Raw genomic sequence first — 15,997 nt, 5'->3', positions numbered from 1 at the left:
GACTGTTTATTTGTGATTTAAATACAGTAAATACATTCAGATTATTATTTATTATACAGTATATACTATTATATATAGGGACTATAAGACAAGCACTGAATTTTAAGGATTTTATGTCACAAATGAACATTACTCATTCATCGCCATCCTGTAGTGGTAAACTGATTCATTTTGGCTAATTGTTTTCACACTGTAGCAGTGACAATGTTTTAGCTTCTATTTTTATTGTGTGAACTGTTCTACAATGCTTTGTGTGTGTCTATCAGTTTTTCAAGACCATTGCAATACATCTCCACTGTTTATCCCAAATGCTCTTAAAAAAAAATCAGAAACACTACAGTAAATGCCTACTTTACAAAGGTCATAACAAAACAAATCTCAATTGAAAACTGAATATACAGTAATGACACATAAATAAATGTGATCTTAACACATCTTGTACAACAAAAAAACCCAACCTTTCCATAAGCCCTTTTGTAACCCGACATCTATTTAAATTTTGACCCATCACCTAACACCCATTCTGACTGTAACTACCCTTATAACCCTACCCTCAAATCTAACTCTAATCTGATCCCCCATTCCAAAGACTTTGGAAAACCAAGATTAACTCTTGCTCTGACTTTAACTGTATGTCCAACCCTATCACCTGAATACTTACTGTATCCATAACTCTGACTACTGTACAATATAACTCTAAACCTAATGCTAGCTCCAACTGCTGGTTATAACTCTAACCTAAAAGACAGTTCATGTGCATGGATCGCAGTAATCACAATTACGAGCATTTTCCTCAGAGTTTTTAAGCAGATGGTTTGGCAGCCATAAAAACCGATTTAAGAAGAGGTCTAATGAAGACCAAATAAGTCTAGCCCTATCCTCTGCATGGCTGGGAATTGGACATCTGGTTTTTAGAAAGCGCTTCCAGCAATGGGGTTCAGAAACATGAAAATCGGGCCTCACAGATTGGGGAAATTAATTATGGAAAGAAAAATAATGAAGAGATCCCAAATAATTATGACAAATGCCAAGGTTTTTCTGAATTGTTTATTAAAGGGAATCATAGTTAAAAGCTCTGGAAAAACAGACAACAAAAAAGCTATTTAAGCTTTGTCACGGCTTTGTCAGAGTATGAACGGTACAGGGCTTCAGCAATGAATCACCAAGCACCGGGCAAAACATTACACATTTTCCCACTCATACTCGCATTATATCATCTTCAAAATCTAAGTGCACTTCTTGACTTTTATCTTTGTCTGAATCACGGTCCGTGGCAGAAGTTCTGATTGTCAGGCTACATATACAATGACCTAGAGATTATTCATACACCTGAAAAAATCGGTGCCATGTTATTAAGACTACTGAAAAACATTTTTTAGAATTTATTATGCAAAAATAGTAGGTATTTGCCTGCCTGTTTTTAAATTATTATAAATTGTGTACATGACTGCAACGGTTATTTAATAACAAAATGTCAATCCAAGATTTTTATCTGATCTTTGACTGATGTACATGTTTCTTGGGTAACTTGTGGTGAATTATTTTTTACCTCTGCTCTTGTAAATCATACTCTTCATACAGATATTACATGAAGGACTGAACACTGAAGGCTTTTAGCACATAACTTGTGCAAATAGTCTAGAGAATTTGTGTGAGCAGTCACACTTTTGTTCAGCTTACATTTTTAAATTAGTTTCACATGCAGCTTTGTCTGAAAAAATGGCAAAACTATCCAAAAGAAAAAAACAAAGAGGGGAAGATGTCTCTGATTAGCTTTAGCCCATGAAACACAGTTATAATAGGACATCATAACATATTGTTATGCATCTCATCAGGTAAAATAACAGAACCAGTGCAGAATGCACTCCTCTAGTGTTTCATGCTCTTTGTCACTCTAACCTTCAAACTCAAACTAAAAGACAACAAGCTAGACCCACAGTCTGCCCTGAAAACTGACAAGGAAAAACAGCTTTTCTTTTCAAGAAATGTCAACTGAATCAGCCTCAGTGAAAGAAAAAGTGCCAGGTTGCAGGGAGGCCTTACATAACTCGTAAACAGACCTACAGAGGAGACAGGTCCCGATGAATAACTGGAAGGTGAAAGACCTTCTACTCATGTGTGTTTGTCTGAAAGGGGCAGGTCAGAAACACTTTATGGACAAGTTTATGGTCCTTTCTCAGTTACCTCAGAATAAAAGTTAAAGGTTAAAAGGCCACAAAATGAGCACCTAAAAGCTTGCTTTAAACAGTAACATGAACAGTAATGGAGCAGATTCAAATCTTCATGGCTGAGAGCTACATTATGACCTCTCTTAATAACAGCCTTTTAATCAAACTAAAAGCATTTTTACAATCTTGATTATCTTTCATCCAGGCACAGGAAAGCACAGAAGATATTCTGTATGCTGTAAATACCAAAAAAACAAATATGCCACAGTACAAAATATTGGAGCATCCTTTCAGTTTCTAAAAAATAAGGGACATTTTTAAAGTAAAGACATTAAACCAACCTGAGAGCTTCTCAAGAGTACACATACAGCTGTGACCAAACAAACCACTTTCAAGTTAAAAGGGATATATTTTAAAGATGCCCTTTTAAAATAAAATAAAAATTCAATGCTTTCAGAGTCCTAGGACCAACAGAAATGCTTTAGAAATATTGCAGATAACCAAAACATAAGAACAGGTGCAAGTTCTGTAAGGTATTGATACTTGAAGACATGGCAAAGAAACATTGAGAGCTGCCCTCATTCATGTTTCAGAATCAAGCCCTGACTTAAAGCCTTGTTTTTCATTGCATATGGAAGCGAGGCATTAATAAACACATCTGAAGTAGTTACCTACTGTGTGGCTAATTAAGCTCAAACTAAATCATGCAATCACTCAATCTGCTATGGAATAAATGTTATCGCCACCCAATTATTTACAAGGACTCCTTGTCAAAACAAACACATGAAAACCTTTCATTCATGAAAAACGTTAACATATTAAACAAGCAGATATTCTCTTATACTGTAAATTGCTTTATACGATATCATGATATAATCTATAAAGCCAATAACAACAAAATATATATATTATCCGCTGTCCTTCTTTATCAGAGCTAATTCCTGAAGCACACGGCATAACTCCGAACTACTGTATACCCTGGATGGGATGCCAGTCTATTACAGGGTAAACACACACAACACAAGCACATGGGTACAATTACCAAGCGGCATAGATTCTTTAGAAGGTAGAAAGGGTCCAGAGCACCCAAAGAAAATACACATGGACAGAGGGAGAACAAACAAACTTCTCAAATAAGCTGCCACAGGCAAAATCGAATCCAGGGCCCAAGAGCCATATACTAGTCTCTTTTGTTAAAAATGCATCAATGTGTTTATTCCAGCAGGCACTACAATATACCCATTTGTATGTGTACTTATCACAAAAATGCTTCCAGTGCTCCCTGTGTAATACAAGAACAAACAACAAAAAATCAATTACATTTTGTAGGGAAAGAGAAACGAGGGGATTTTGTTAGAGAGGCGGGTGTCTAATTAACGAGAGACTCTATATAGGCCCATTCATTAGAGGAGCAAAGCTTTTTACTGCTATTCATCTTATATTTCCACTGCCCACATGTGGCCAAGCTGGGGCGCCATTTTAAGCCACTAAAAACATTGCACAGAGCAGGGGTTTCCAGTCCTTATTATTCCTTATCATAGTAATGGGGACACTATACTGTAAAAAGGCTCCGTCCTTCAGATAAGATGTAAAAACAAGGACCTGACGCTCTGTGGTCATTAAAAATCCCAGGGTGTTTCTTGAAAAGAGTAGGGGTGTAACCCCGGCATCCTGGCCAAATTTCCCATTGGCCCCTACCAATTATGGCCTCCTAATAATCCCCCTCTCTGAACTGGCTTCATTTATCTGTTCTCCTCCCCACTGATAGCTGGTGTGTGGTGAGCGTACTGTGTGCACTATTGCTGCCGTTGCATCATCCAGCTGGGACTACACATTGGTGGTGCTGGACGAGAGTCCCCATTACCTATGAAGCACTTTGAGTGAAGTGTCCAGAAAAGTGCTATATAAGAGTAAGGAATAACAATAATTATTATTACTTCTGCTTCCAGTTGGACTCTCAGATACTTAACTGAACCCTTAACTGACCAATAATAACATTAATGTGAAGTCTTTTTGACTGTTTTCAGTTGCTCAATATGTTGGAGGTTGCTCTTTAGGTACAGTGTACAGTATCATATGTAAGTTAGGATCACCAAATGCTGAGTAAAAGAAAGTTGCAAAGGATTCAGTCAAGTAACAGATTAGTTAAATTAAGGACTTTATGAACTAAAGAGTTCTGTTTGAATGGAAACTCTAGGACTAGGGGCAGGAATTCCTGACTGAGGGTGTATTCATATTGTGATACTTTTTAAAGAAACTGGGTTCATTCCAGAAAAAGTGCTCTTAGCAATAGATACTGAATATATGGCCAGCTTATGACTGTATTGTATCCTAGACATTTTAAAACATGGATTTTAAGATTGTCCTTTAAGAAGATTTTAAGATTGTAAAGAAAATGAATGTATAAACAAAGGACAGACTTGGGTGCTTACAGTACGTATCCTGTGAAAGTTTATCATTGATAATTTTTTACAATTCCTGCTGAATAAACAGCTTATCAGAAATAAAGCTATCACATACCAACTCTGTGAAAAAAGTTTTGCAAAGGTCCAATTGGCACTTTGATTTTAGCACAGTCTATGCAACACTATTTCCCCTGATATTTCACAAGTGCCTGTAGTAAAGGACACATAAAATATCTTGTCCTTAATCAATACGACATTGTCATTAATCACACTAGGTCAAATAACTTATTTTTAACAAACTACTTTCAAAGGTACATTATTCTTTTAATTAATCAGCTGAACCAAACTTTCTGAAATACTTGACACAAAGAATATTAAAGTCTGCGTGGCAATAGGCTGTAAACCGCAATATCTAGAGCTGAAAGACCCAAATCAGAAACAAAATAGTCAGATTGTGAATCACCTGAGAAAGTGATAGGGATTTAATTACATGCTGCAAAGTTTATTTAGCTTTAAATTTTTGTTCAATTTTACATTACCAACTGAAAAAATCCCTGAATACTAGCAGACTGTAATATCCCAATTCTCTATTCCACTGTTGGTTGAACATCCCAGCACACTAATCCTTAATAAATTGGTCATGCAGAGCCTATTTTGCCAGGCCAGGATGTATCATATAGTAAAGATGTCCAGTGTTTATGGCTGGTGAGCCCCACTGGATTGTGTCCGGCAGTAGAAACGATCCCTTTTTTACAGTCTGCACTACAGTCAACAGCTCGTTTTAAAGTCTGATGCAGCTGGTAAGTGTTTAGCGAACAGTGGAAACAGAATACTAGAAGCATCTTTAGATCAACTCAACTGGCACACTAATGACTGCCTTCAATGACATGTAATCTTCATCAGTGCTTTCCCTTTCTTAATTTCTATATCGGTTCAACTGCTTTAAAGAGGAACTGCAGACCCAATTTCTCAGCCCAGTTATTAAATCTCGGTAACAAATTCACTGACATTATATTTAAAAAAAATCCAAAGTAAGCACAAAATTGTGAACTTTGTAAAAGTAAAAGCGAAATTAAGTTTCCACAATTTGTGACATGTGACATCTGCCCTTCCTCTTTAGTAGTCTCCGTAATGACTGATGTAATGTCACCTACAGTACGAGTGAATAAAAACAGGTTGGAGATTTTACTTTGATCGTGATTTGAAATGCACTCATCAATGCCAATTCTTTCTAACCCCGAAATATGAAAATAGCGTTGCAGTTCTCCTTTAATTAATATCAAACTGAAGTTGGGTGTGTACATTTGACTATGGGGGGCATTCTCAAAATCTAGTGTGCATTAGGGAGCACATCATCTTTACTTTGAGTTAATGGCATTTCCTGTTCCTGCACAGTCAATCAAATCCTCGGATGTTTCATTTCCAAAGCTAAAGATTTAGACTGGAAATTGTTTTGCATTGTTTTAAGTCTGTCATGTTTCAATAAACAAGATACACAAGTACGCACACATACCAGTTTTTCTTATAAACCAGAATTATTGCATACCCATGCAATTTAGAATTCCCAGCAGTGTTTTATATCTCAGCTAACAGTGGCAGTCTCCGTACTCACATGCCTAGAGAGAGACACGTACAGTTCCATTGCTGGTGTTGCCTATACAGAGCCACTGACACTTAAGAGCACAGAAACTCCTTTTGCTCCTTCAGGTAATGATTCCCATTGCTGCAAAGAGAAAGTAAGTGGAATCGCACGCCTTGCTAATGAACATTATTAATAGTGTCTTTTGTACAACACAAGGCAGGCGCGACGGTACTCGGTTTAACTGTTACTACTAAACACGGGCGAGGGAGGGCAGAACCACAGAACAGGACACAGCTCAGGCCTTTACACTGAACGCATGCAAACCCAACACTTCTCACTCTCAAATGCAAATTTGTATTCATATTCCAGCATTTCAACTCACTTGAATATGTAAACAAGAGAAATAACAGTGGACTGATTCTTCATAAACAGGTGCCTAGTTTTAGTGAAGCAAATGGTGTGCTAAAGGGTTCTAAACCAAACCCCCTTCTACCTGACAGGTCATTATCGTGGAGCCAGAATTAACACCCTCTCTGAAGCACTACATGTGCTGCACCTGTATTAATGTCTGAAAACTTCAAAGCTCAGGAATGCTTAATAGAGCTGCAAAGTCCAAGGTCTTCTCTGAGCATCTGAGCCATTCATTCCACTCAGTACTTCTGGCAGTGCACCAGACTGCATGACTTCATCTCAGGAGAGCAATGGACAAATGCCTGGCAGGTAAAGAAAATATTTAAAGTAAGGAAAACTCAATGCAAACCTCTTTTTTCTTCTTCATATCAACAGTTTCCTAGAGACTGACCAAAGCTGTGTAAATCCATTAGTTTTAAAAAAGAGTGCCAAATACAGCAGTTTTGAAGAAGAGGATATCTGCTTTGATTCAGTACAAAAATAACACAGACTCCCACTGGGACAGCAGAAAGACCTCTGGCCAAATTGTGAACAGGGCATCGAGTACTCGCAACTTGTCATTGTCCATGAACGTCAGTCTCTGCTGATAGCAAAGATGTGACAAACTATCGAACGGCTTAGCACCTTTTCTGCATTCTTGTTAATGATGATACAGGTTAAAGAGTGATAAAGGATCACAGGGTAGGATGTTCACGTCCTCCAGGGTTTTACAAACGGTAACAGAAGTGTGCTTTGAAGTGTATCTGCAGGAATTCTGCCACTTACTGCCACTGAAATGCAAACAGAGATAAGTAAAAGCAACAACACCAAATGTAATTAACACCAAGAAATAATTTATTATAATTGACTGTTACATAAATTCAGTAACCACTGGTGCTTTGCTTTGTTGTTAGTAATTTATGCCAAAAAATACGCCTTATGAATTAAACAAGAGAGAACTGAAAAGGCACAATGGAGTATGAACAACAAGAATGGATACAAACAATTGGATTTGTAACATTAAGCCCTTCCAGCTTGTTAGGTTCTGGTAGCTATTTGATCTGAAAATCTTGTCCTGTTGTCTCTTAAAAGAAACCAGATTCTACAATTTAACTGGCTAGCTTGGTCCACTCTCCCACAAACCTTTGTGTAAAAATGTGCTTCTAAACACGAAACATGTTGCTAACTTGATTTCTCTTGCAACCATCCTGCAACGCTATACTTACATTTCTTTGTAAACAACTGAAGATAGTATCGTATCCACAGCATCCTGAAATCAATTCTTTTTTTAAATTTAAATCTCGTGCATAACATAAAAATATGCCTTTTTTCGTTTCTCGGTACATATTTCTAAATTTATCATTCTCAATATACAGTATGCACACATACATTCATATGTACTGTACATATTCTGCATTTTCAGACAATCAACAGTTTAAACATAGTAATTTAACTCTACGTTCGCTCCCTAAGCAGAGATAAAATAAATTCATTTTTACTTGTCATAAATAAATAATAAAAAGTAACTTAAATGTATTTAGCCATTTTCAATTACAGTAACCAGGCATTTTGTGTCCTCCTTGCTTTTTTATGTCTTGCAGAATGAGGATTTAGTGACTAAAGCTTGTTTTTGTTTTAAAGAAAATATGCTCTTGGACATAATTACATAAATGCATAACTGGCCTACTTTTAATGCATGACATACATAAACCTTTCTTCTGTATATTCTTGTTTAAAAATAATGCCCCAAACTCTTATCCTTCATGTGTCTAATTACATGAATAAAATAAATGCTAAATCTTACATAAGACATCATAACATACATATGGGGCCCTTTGCCATCTTGTAATTCCACTTTTATAGTCATACTGGAAACATGTAACAACTGTAAAGTAAGTGTAAAATTTACTACCTTCAAGCAAATGTAACCTTACAAACACAGAACCCTTCTCAGCATGACTGGAGAAACTTATTCCTAAAGGCATATACAGTAGCACATACAGTACTGTAAAGGTACTCATTTTCTGAGACATAAACCCTCAAGGCCACTTTGTTGCAATTTAAACACTCGAAAGACGTCTGGATAGATTCTATCAGTGAAAAGTGTATTCTGAAAGAACATTCAGAATTCAAAAAGATTGAAATAAATGATACTAAGAACATTGCTTTGCATTTATGAAATACTCTCTTAAAAATTATTATATTGACATTGTATTGCTCATAAGGAAAAGAAAAAAGTGATTTTTTTATGATTGTATGTACTGTAATTTGTAAAGTACATACTGTACATCATCTTTATTCATATAATCTTTTGGTACAGCAGAACATAGGAAGCACAGCTTGCTTAATACACAGTTGATGTGATCACCACGTTAATTGGAGGTTTAAAAAAAAACCCAGAAAACTGAAATAATGTAACGGGGACACCTCGATCTATACCTCTTCTGGCAATTATAAAGTGATTAAACCAAAGCTGCATGTAAACTGTAACAGTGCCAGTGGATCTTACTGTTTTGAACCCGTGAGCAGTTTTTAATTTTAGAAAAGTGCCTCTTGATGCAACTGCTTTGAAATGAGAGATGGGTAATATGTCTATTTCATTTTGGATAAAAGACATGAAATCATTACAGAGATAATTACTTGGCAGAGACATTTAAGAATAAGAGAGATTGCTTCAACTCAAATTAATTATATTTTATTATATTTGCAAATGGCATATGGGAGAATTAACAAAAGTAGTTACTAAAATTATCCATACATTCGTATGGAAGAGAATGAATATTTCCCCATCCTCTTCATGCCATAATGTGTTAGAATATCTAGGGTCATAAAGCTACATTTCACAAAAAGTTGAAGAACACAAAGGCCCTCACTTTTCTAATTGTATGAGGGAAATATCGCCAGTCAGAAATGGCTGATAAAGGTTTCAAATGGCAGAAAGAATAAAATGAAAGCCTGCATGCAATTCAAAACAATGATGAATTCATCTGTGAAGTTAAACAGGTATTTGATTTGTTTTTTCAGTGCTCTGTGTATTTATCCCCAATCGTATCGTTGAAGAACAGTTTATATTAGAAATTCCACTAGCAGGGTAAAAATGACAAAAAAAATCTGGGTCATTGTAGCATTCATATAATGTGCATCAATGAGCAAAGATACTTTAACAACTCGTAGGGATGTTGTGTTTGATGTTCAAAAGACACCCTGTTGCAGGATGAGCATTCTTCTCTGTCAAAGTGGGAAACTTTTTAGTTCCAAACTGCTGTAGGGAAAGCCAGATAATGATTTGCAGATGTGTACATTCAAGCAAAAAAAAAAAAACAACACTGAGTATACAGTAGATTTATCCCCACCAAACTACTACTTTTTTTTTTTGCATAGGAACGCGCACAATGCACAGAGTACCCGAAGAGATGAAGACCAGCTGCACCGCTAGACTAATGAGGAATCACAGACACAATGCAAATCAAGTTAGGAGCATCAACGTGTTCTTATTATAATCAGTTCTAATTAGCGGACAAGAGTGATTCTATGTTCTTGGGCAGATTTAACAACTCTACTACCACTAGCCAGGATAATAAAAAGGCATGCTGGAACTAAACATTTCCATGCACGTACAGATATCCTCTCACATGAAACCACAGAAAAATAATAGGCTAAATAATTTGTGTTTAGGAGGTATCGAGTAAAATCACGCTTTGCTTGAACTATAGGACCTAATCCCTAATACGGCAGCAGAAGGTGATATTAGGATCATAAGATTTAATGAGAATAAGACGTATGCTAATTAGAAACGTCACAATAGTTATTGTGTCCCGATTATTTTTAACCATACAGGAGATACACTGTCATTGCTAACTCCCATTCCCCACGGCTGAAGCCCTTAACTGAGGTATTGTAGACAATTTCACCAATCAAAAGATAACAGTTGATTCGTGTCGTGGAACCTAAAGCATCTTCATGATCAAAAAATGTCTACCGAATTGTTCCCCCCAAAGAATGAGTTAATTGAGATTTTGCCTTTCTAAAAAGTATTCATACAGCTACAGCTAATCATTTGGCCATTTTGTTCACGTTGCGCAGAGAAAACATGTTACATCGCCGCGTCTGTTTTCTTCCGAACACCTCCATGCGCTTACGAGCAGCACGCAACTCCTAACGTTAAGATCGGGCAGGGGGACATCAGAAAGAAAATGGTACAGGTTTGTAAGAGATGGGTATTTAAATAATACGTGTTTGTCTCTACGGAACTCAACTTCTCCGGGCCCGAATGACAACTGTCTCCAAGCTGGGGGGGTGAGTGAAGTCACATCGTGTAAAAAAAAAAAGACATTGCTCTCAGGTCGTATAATTATACGTATAAAATACGCCCATTATATCTGTCTTATTTTAGAAATGCGTGGTGTCGTTCGAATGTGGAATTTCACACTTCACTGCATGTAAAAATGGCTCAATTGCGTTTTTTTTACGCAAAAGGGTAATTGACAATTTCATGCACACCACTTACATTTGTGATATCATATGGAAACAAAAAAACGTCAAATGCGCGCAAGGCAGCTTGTTCGTGTAATGCTAAAATACATTTTCTATTCTAATTTAACTTTCCAATAAAGTTAACACATTGCACTGAAGTGAAGTGGCGAATCTTATGGTACTTGTGGGGTGGACAGGATATACAGGTACTACAAAGTTGCAAACACGTAAAACAATGAAACGGCATTCTGTTCTCTGTCAGCTCTCTTGCCAACTGTGCCCAACAAAGGACAAGCTTTTTGACCTGGACACTTTTCATTTGGAAAGAATACCGAGGAGAGAGAGAACAGAAAAAGAAATGTTTTAAATGCCCGTTTTATTTTTGCATTTCAAAAGCCGAAGAAATAAAAAGCATAGCATTTATTTTCAGCGTTCATCACTATCAAACCTTCTATCCCCTTACCCCGGACACCTACCCAGCTGGTTGAAAGCTAAATATCTAAGGAGAATGACCGTGTACAGCAGCACCTGGCTGGAAAGTGCTCCACCACATCCCTGCCGACAGCTTCCCATTCAGAGCATCACAACAGAATTCCTCCACACACACGCACATACTGTATCAGGGCGAGAAAACAACCGTTCGCGGAGAAGCACTAACCTTTTTTATGTAGTAAGAAGGTGCTATCGAAAAAGAAGGAAAAACGCCAGCCGCGGAATTAACACAGAAGCGCGTTGAAAACATCCCCCGTTCCTTTAAATCCTCCTCTTTACAACGCGCTTATTTTCCCTTCTCCCCCAGCTTGTGTGCGCCTTACCTGAAGGGCATCTCCCACGACTGCAATTAGCTGCCAAGATTTCATTGTGGTCGGGACTGCAAAAAAAAAAAGAAAAAAGTGCCTCCTGTTTCTCGGTGGGGGGAAAGCGAGAGCGAGGAGAAAGAGAGAGAGAGGGAGAGAAAGCGAGCAGAAGCAGAGCGAGAGGTAGTGGAAGCTGGAGAATCGTACCCACGTGTTGCCAATATAAATGACTACAGACATCTGTCACTGTGCTTGCCGAGTCCATTCGCTGTGCTTGCGCATCTCTTGTCTTCCCCCGGTTCCTCCACAGTCTGAACTGCCTCTTTCATCCCCTCCAGGTGCATGTGTGTCTTTGCTTATTGTAACCATTCTCCCTTTGCTCGGGCGGCAGGTTAACCCATGTACAGTGTTGCTCTAATCTAATATCACACTAGGCTTAGCAGATGTCGTTTCATTCCTTCCTGTCATTTTAACCACTGAACAATAGAATGCAGCCAAATATTTTCATGCATTAACTTGTAATCTACCCTTGTCCACAGGGTGAAGTGTCTGAGGGCCAGCTCAATCTGAAACTTCTGGCTTGCTCTGTTATAGATTTGTGAGGTGCATTGTACACAGCAGCTGAAATGGTATTTTTCCCCCCACCACATGCATCCATTTCTGTCCGCATTCTTAAAATGTTGACAGGTATTAGGCCAAACGTGTTTAGGTCTTGGGTGACACAGGTAATCTGAAAAGCATGTCAGAAAGGAACCTTAGGTAGCTTCTGTAGATCAATGGGAAAGCTCTATCTGCTGCTCCAGCTTGGTGACAGGTTACATAAATTGGGTTAACATTTCCCACAGCGTAGCAGCAGACACAGGCAGACTAAAGGACTTGTCTAACACTAGGGACCTCAACTGTTTCCCAACACTCCTGCTGGTTTGAAGTGCTGGAAGAGGAGATGTTTATAACCCACCTCATCCCACTCTCGCATTATCATAACCAAGCAGCAGATCTGTACTGCGAACAGAAATCAGACTGCTCTTTGCAGGCAGAATATTAAAGCATGCAGTTGATTCTGGTAGTAAATTTTTATGACTTAAGGTGAAATGGTTACTGTAAAAATAGTTTTAAAAATGCAATCACCTTTTTCCTATAACTTGTCTTGAAACGTATCTTACATTGATACTGATTTCTGCATCTGCTGGGTGGAACACCTGAATAGGCTTAGCTTTCTATACATTGAGCAGTATGATACTTGACACTCATTGCATGGGGCTTAAACAGTATGATGCAGAAATACCCGAAACAGGAGAAATTAGGATACAGAATTTCTGATGTTATTTTTCACTCATGAGCTGGACTGTAATGTTTCAGATTTGTGGACCCAAATGTGGACAATGGTAATTCAACGTCAGTGTGAAATTCAATGTTTTTTAGTCCATTTGCATTTCACAATTTCACTGATATTCAGATAAGCATAGTCCATTCCTCCATTTGGAGGAGGCTTGTTCTAAACAATTTAATGATTATTTTTGAATTTGCAAGTTTTTTAAAGAACTAAATACCACATAATGGTAGGGTATCCCAATTGTAAGTGTCTACAGATGGGAGTATTTTGCACACTTTATGTTATTCTTCTTGTTGACAGCAGACCCAATTAAAAATGGTTGCTGGAGACACATTTCGGTTTCAACACCTAATACAGGAATAACAACTTTGAGACCAGCAGGGGCAATAAGGAAAAAAAACCCTCTTTTCACTTCTGATAAATCTAATATATAATACATATGCAATAACAATTATTAAGTGAGAAGTATCCTTTACTCTGTCACATGTCCATTTTTACCTCTTTAGCTCTGTCTCACATATATGCGTGCACGCACACCACAGCTCAAGCCCCTTCCCTGTTCTCTCAAGCATTAAATATGTACCACATGACAGAAGAGGGCACCTTGCATAGTCCTGTGTGTCCACACATGACAGCCAATTTCAAGTGCAAGGGAAAGAGAGGGGGAGAGAGACAGGAGGATGGAGATTGCACAAAAGAAAGACAGTCATGGGGAAAAAAGTACACTTGAAATAGTCCTCCTAAAACCATTTATGCGTATTTATTAGCCTCCTACATAATGCATAATGCCTGTAATAGTTTGTAATTTATTCATGACACTCTCGCTATTGTTCTATACATTTATACAAAGTAAAACAGGTGCTCAATCTTTTATTTTTACTTTGTCATTCTTCTGAACCTGCCTGCTTAGGTGATTATTTATTATATATTCTTATTAGTCTCTGTCGAGCTTGTGAAAAGAAACGGGGTCCTTTTTCAAGGCACAAAGCGAGAGGCAGGCATTCTGCAGTAAGACGGAATTTTAATTTTCATGATTGTTTTTATTTTTAGCCCCCAAGGAAGAGAAGCCAGACTTACTCAAACCAGTATCAGAATGATTCACCGAAAGAAACCACTAGACAAAGAACTGAGTATTCTCTCATTACACTTTTACATTTTCAGCCTGTTATTATGAGTAACGTCCAATGAGGTTTGGGTGGTAAAAATTAAGTTTTGAAAAATGTATGTTGTGTTTTTCCTTATTTACTTAAAGGGGATTTTTAAAGGTATACTATACTTAATTAAATTGTTTTAGGTCTTAGGTAAGCCTCAGAACCTCCAGGTCACATTTTGTATCTGAAAAATATGAAAGGTGAAAGCAACATGATGTTATGCAATGTCTGCCTTTTTAGAACAGTGTTAAATGTAACATATTTCTTTGTATCACTTTCTATTTCATCACTAAAATATAGGTCAGCAGAACACTCTGACAGCAGTCTGAGAAGTAAACTAATTAAGAAGCTTGTAAGCAAAAAAAAAATAGTTAAAAAGATGCAATGATTCATAAACGCCTCAAACCCTTTTGTAAAAATGTAAAAACACAGTTTATAAATAGTTTTGCCCTTCTCTCAGGTAAATAGTGGCCCACTCTTTAACACTGTGGCACAAACACTTTTACAGAGGGAGAAAAACTTTCCTAAATGAGACAAAGCCAACTGTGGGAAATCTACAATCCCTGGCAGTAAGCAATGCTCACAGTCCAGTACCATATATAATTGACTGGAGTCCCTGCTGAAAAATTAAAATCATTCAAAAAATACAAATACTCGTACAGCAGTGGAAATTATAATCACCAAAAATTATGATGCATACAGTAAGTGGTCAGAAGATAAATATTTGAATGTACAGTAAACAACGCAGAACAAATTCCTAGTGTGTTTCAGTTACTGAGCCAAGGGCGTGAAAAATGAAATATATCAGACATGTTACTGTCATCAGTTTTGACTTTAAATGAAATGTGAGTTACATAATATAGCTATTGGCTATGTACTATAAACATAGCAGAAGGAATGTAGAGTCAGCAATAAGTATGTTTTCCAGTTTAAGCAGGTTTCCCAACACTACATTTTATTGCAAACCACATACATGCCCCCCCCCAAAAAGAAGATGCAGGTCATTCAGTAACTAGCCTATTTCTTTAATCCTGTGACAGAAGATGTAATTTACCTACTGTAGCACAATTTCAAATCATCAAACTTCCCTTCACAGTTTTATTGGGGTTACTGCTTTCAGCATAACCGCAGCTGAAATTCTCTTTTACTTTAAAGACTTTCTTCCTCCTGTAAAGGTTACGTTGGCCTTTGGCTCCCGACAATTTACTCTGCATTCAATTTTCCTTCCTGCTGTCACGCAATATTATTTCTGGGATGAGTCTGGATACTGGGAGGAGGATACCCCATGGAGGTCCACACCATAAATAGCATTTTCACAGAAAATAACCATCCCTTTAAAGCCTCAAAACATCAATAGCCAAGCAAAGTTTTATTTTTGTTTATGGAACCAAGCAGATTATAAATTATGAAGCACATTTTATTTCCCAGTTCTTGGATGCAGTAAGAGATCTTTTAATCCTGATTTTCCCTGGAGTCCCTCTGGTAGGATTTAATGCTCTAAACTCGTTTTAATAACTATCTCAGTAGAAGCATTATGTGCCCCTTAATGTTATATTCTATAATTAGCCACATTAATTCTATTTAGAACAGAACGTCTTGTTTTGATATTTGAAGCATTAAAATTTAAGATGGAATATGGGCAGACAGTGCCTGGAAGGCAGTTATGGGCTTCACTGTGAGGAAGAAGAAATAAGGAAC

General features: G+C 37.3%; 1 protein-coding gene across 27 annotated transcripts in view; it reads right to left on the bottom strand.

The window, feature by feature from the left end:
* rbfox1 (RNA binding fox-1 homolog 1) overlaps positions 1-15,997 on the bottom strand; it is a 644,752-nt gene that overhangs the window by 366,804 nt on the left and 261,951 nt on the right. For 2 of the 27 annotated variants that reach the window (XM_088613255.1, XM_088613257.1), the window contains exon 1: positions 11,834-11,986. The exons of 23 other annotated variants lie outside the window; for them this stretch is intronic. In XM_088613255.1, the coding sequence (XP_088469381.1) occupies positions 11,834-11,878 (45 nt within the window). In that variant the 5' untranslated portion in view covers positions 11,879-11,986. Of the gene's footprint in view, positions 1-11,676; positions 11,987-15,997 lie in introns of those variants that run through there. 2 more of the 27 variants (XM_088613251.1, XM_088613256.1) reach the window with 1 other exon arrangement.

Source organism: Lepisosteus platostomus, chromosome 19 (assembly GCF_059453375.1).
Source record: "Lepisosteus platostomus isolate fLepPlt1 chromosome 19, fLepPlt1.hap1, whole genome shotgun sequence".
In the NCBI taxonomy this organism is placed as follows: Eukaryota; Metazoa; Chordata; class Actinopteri; order Semionotiformes; family Lepisosteidae; genus Lepisosteus; species Lepisosteus platostomus.
This window is presented reverse-complemented; position numbering and strand designations above follow the sequence as displayed.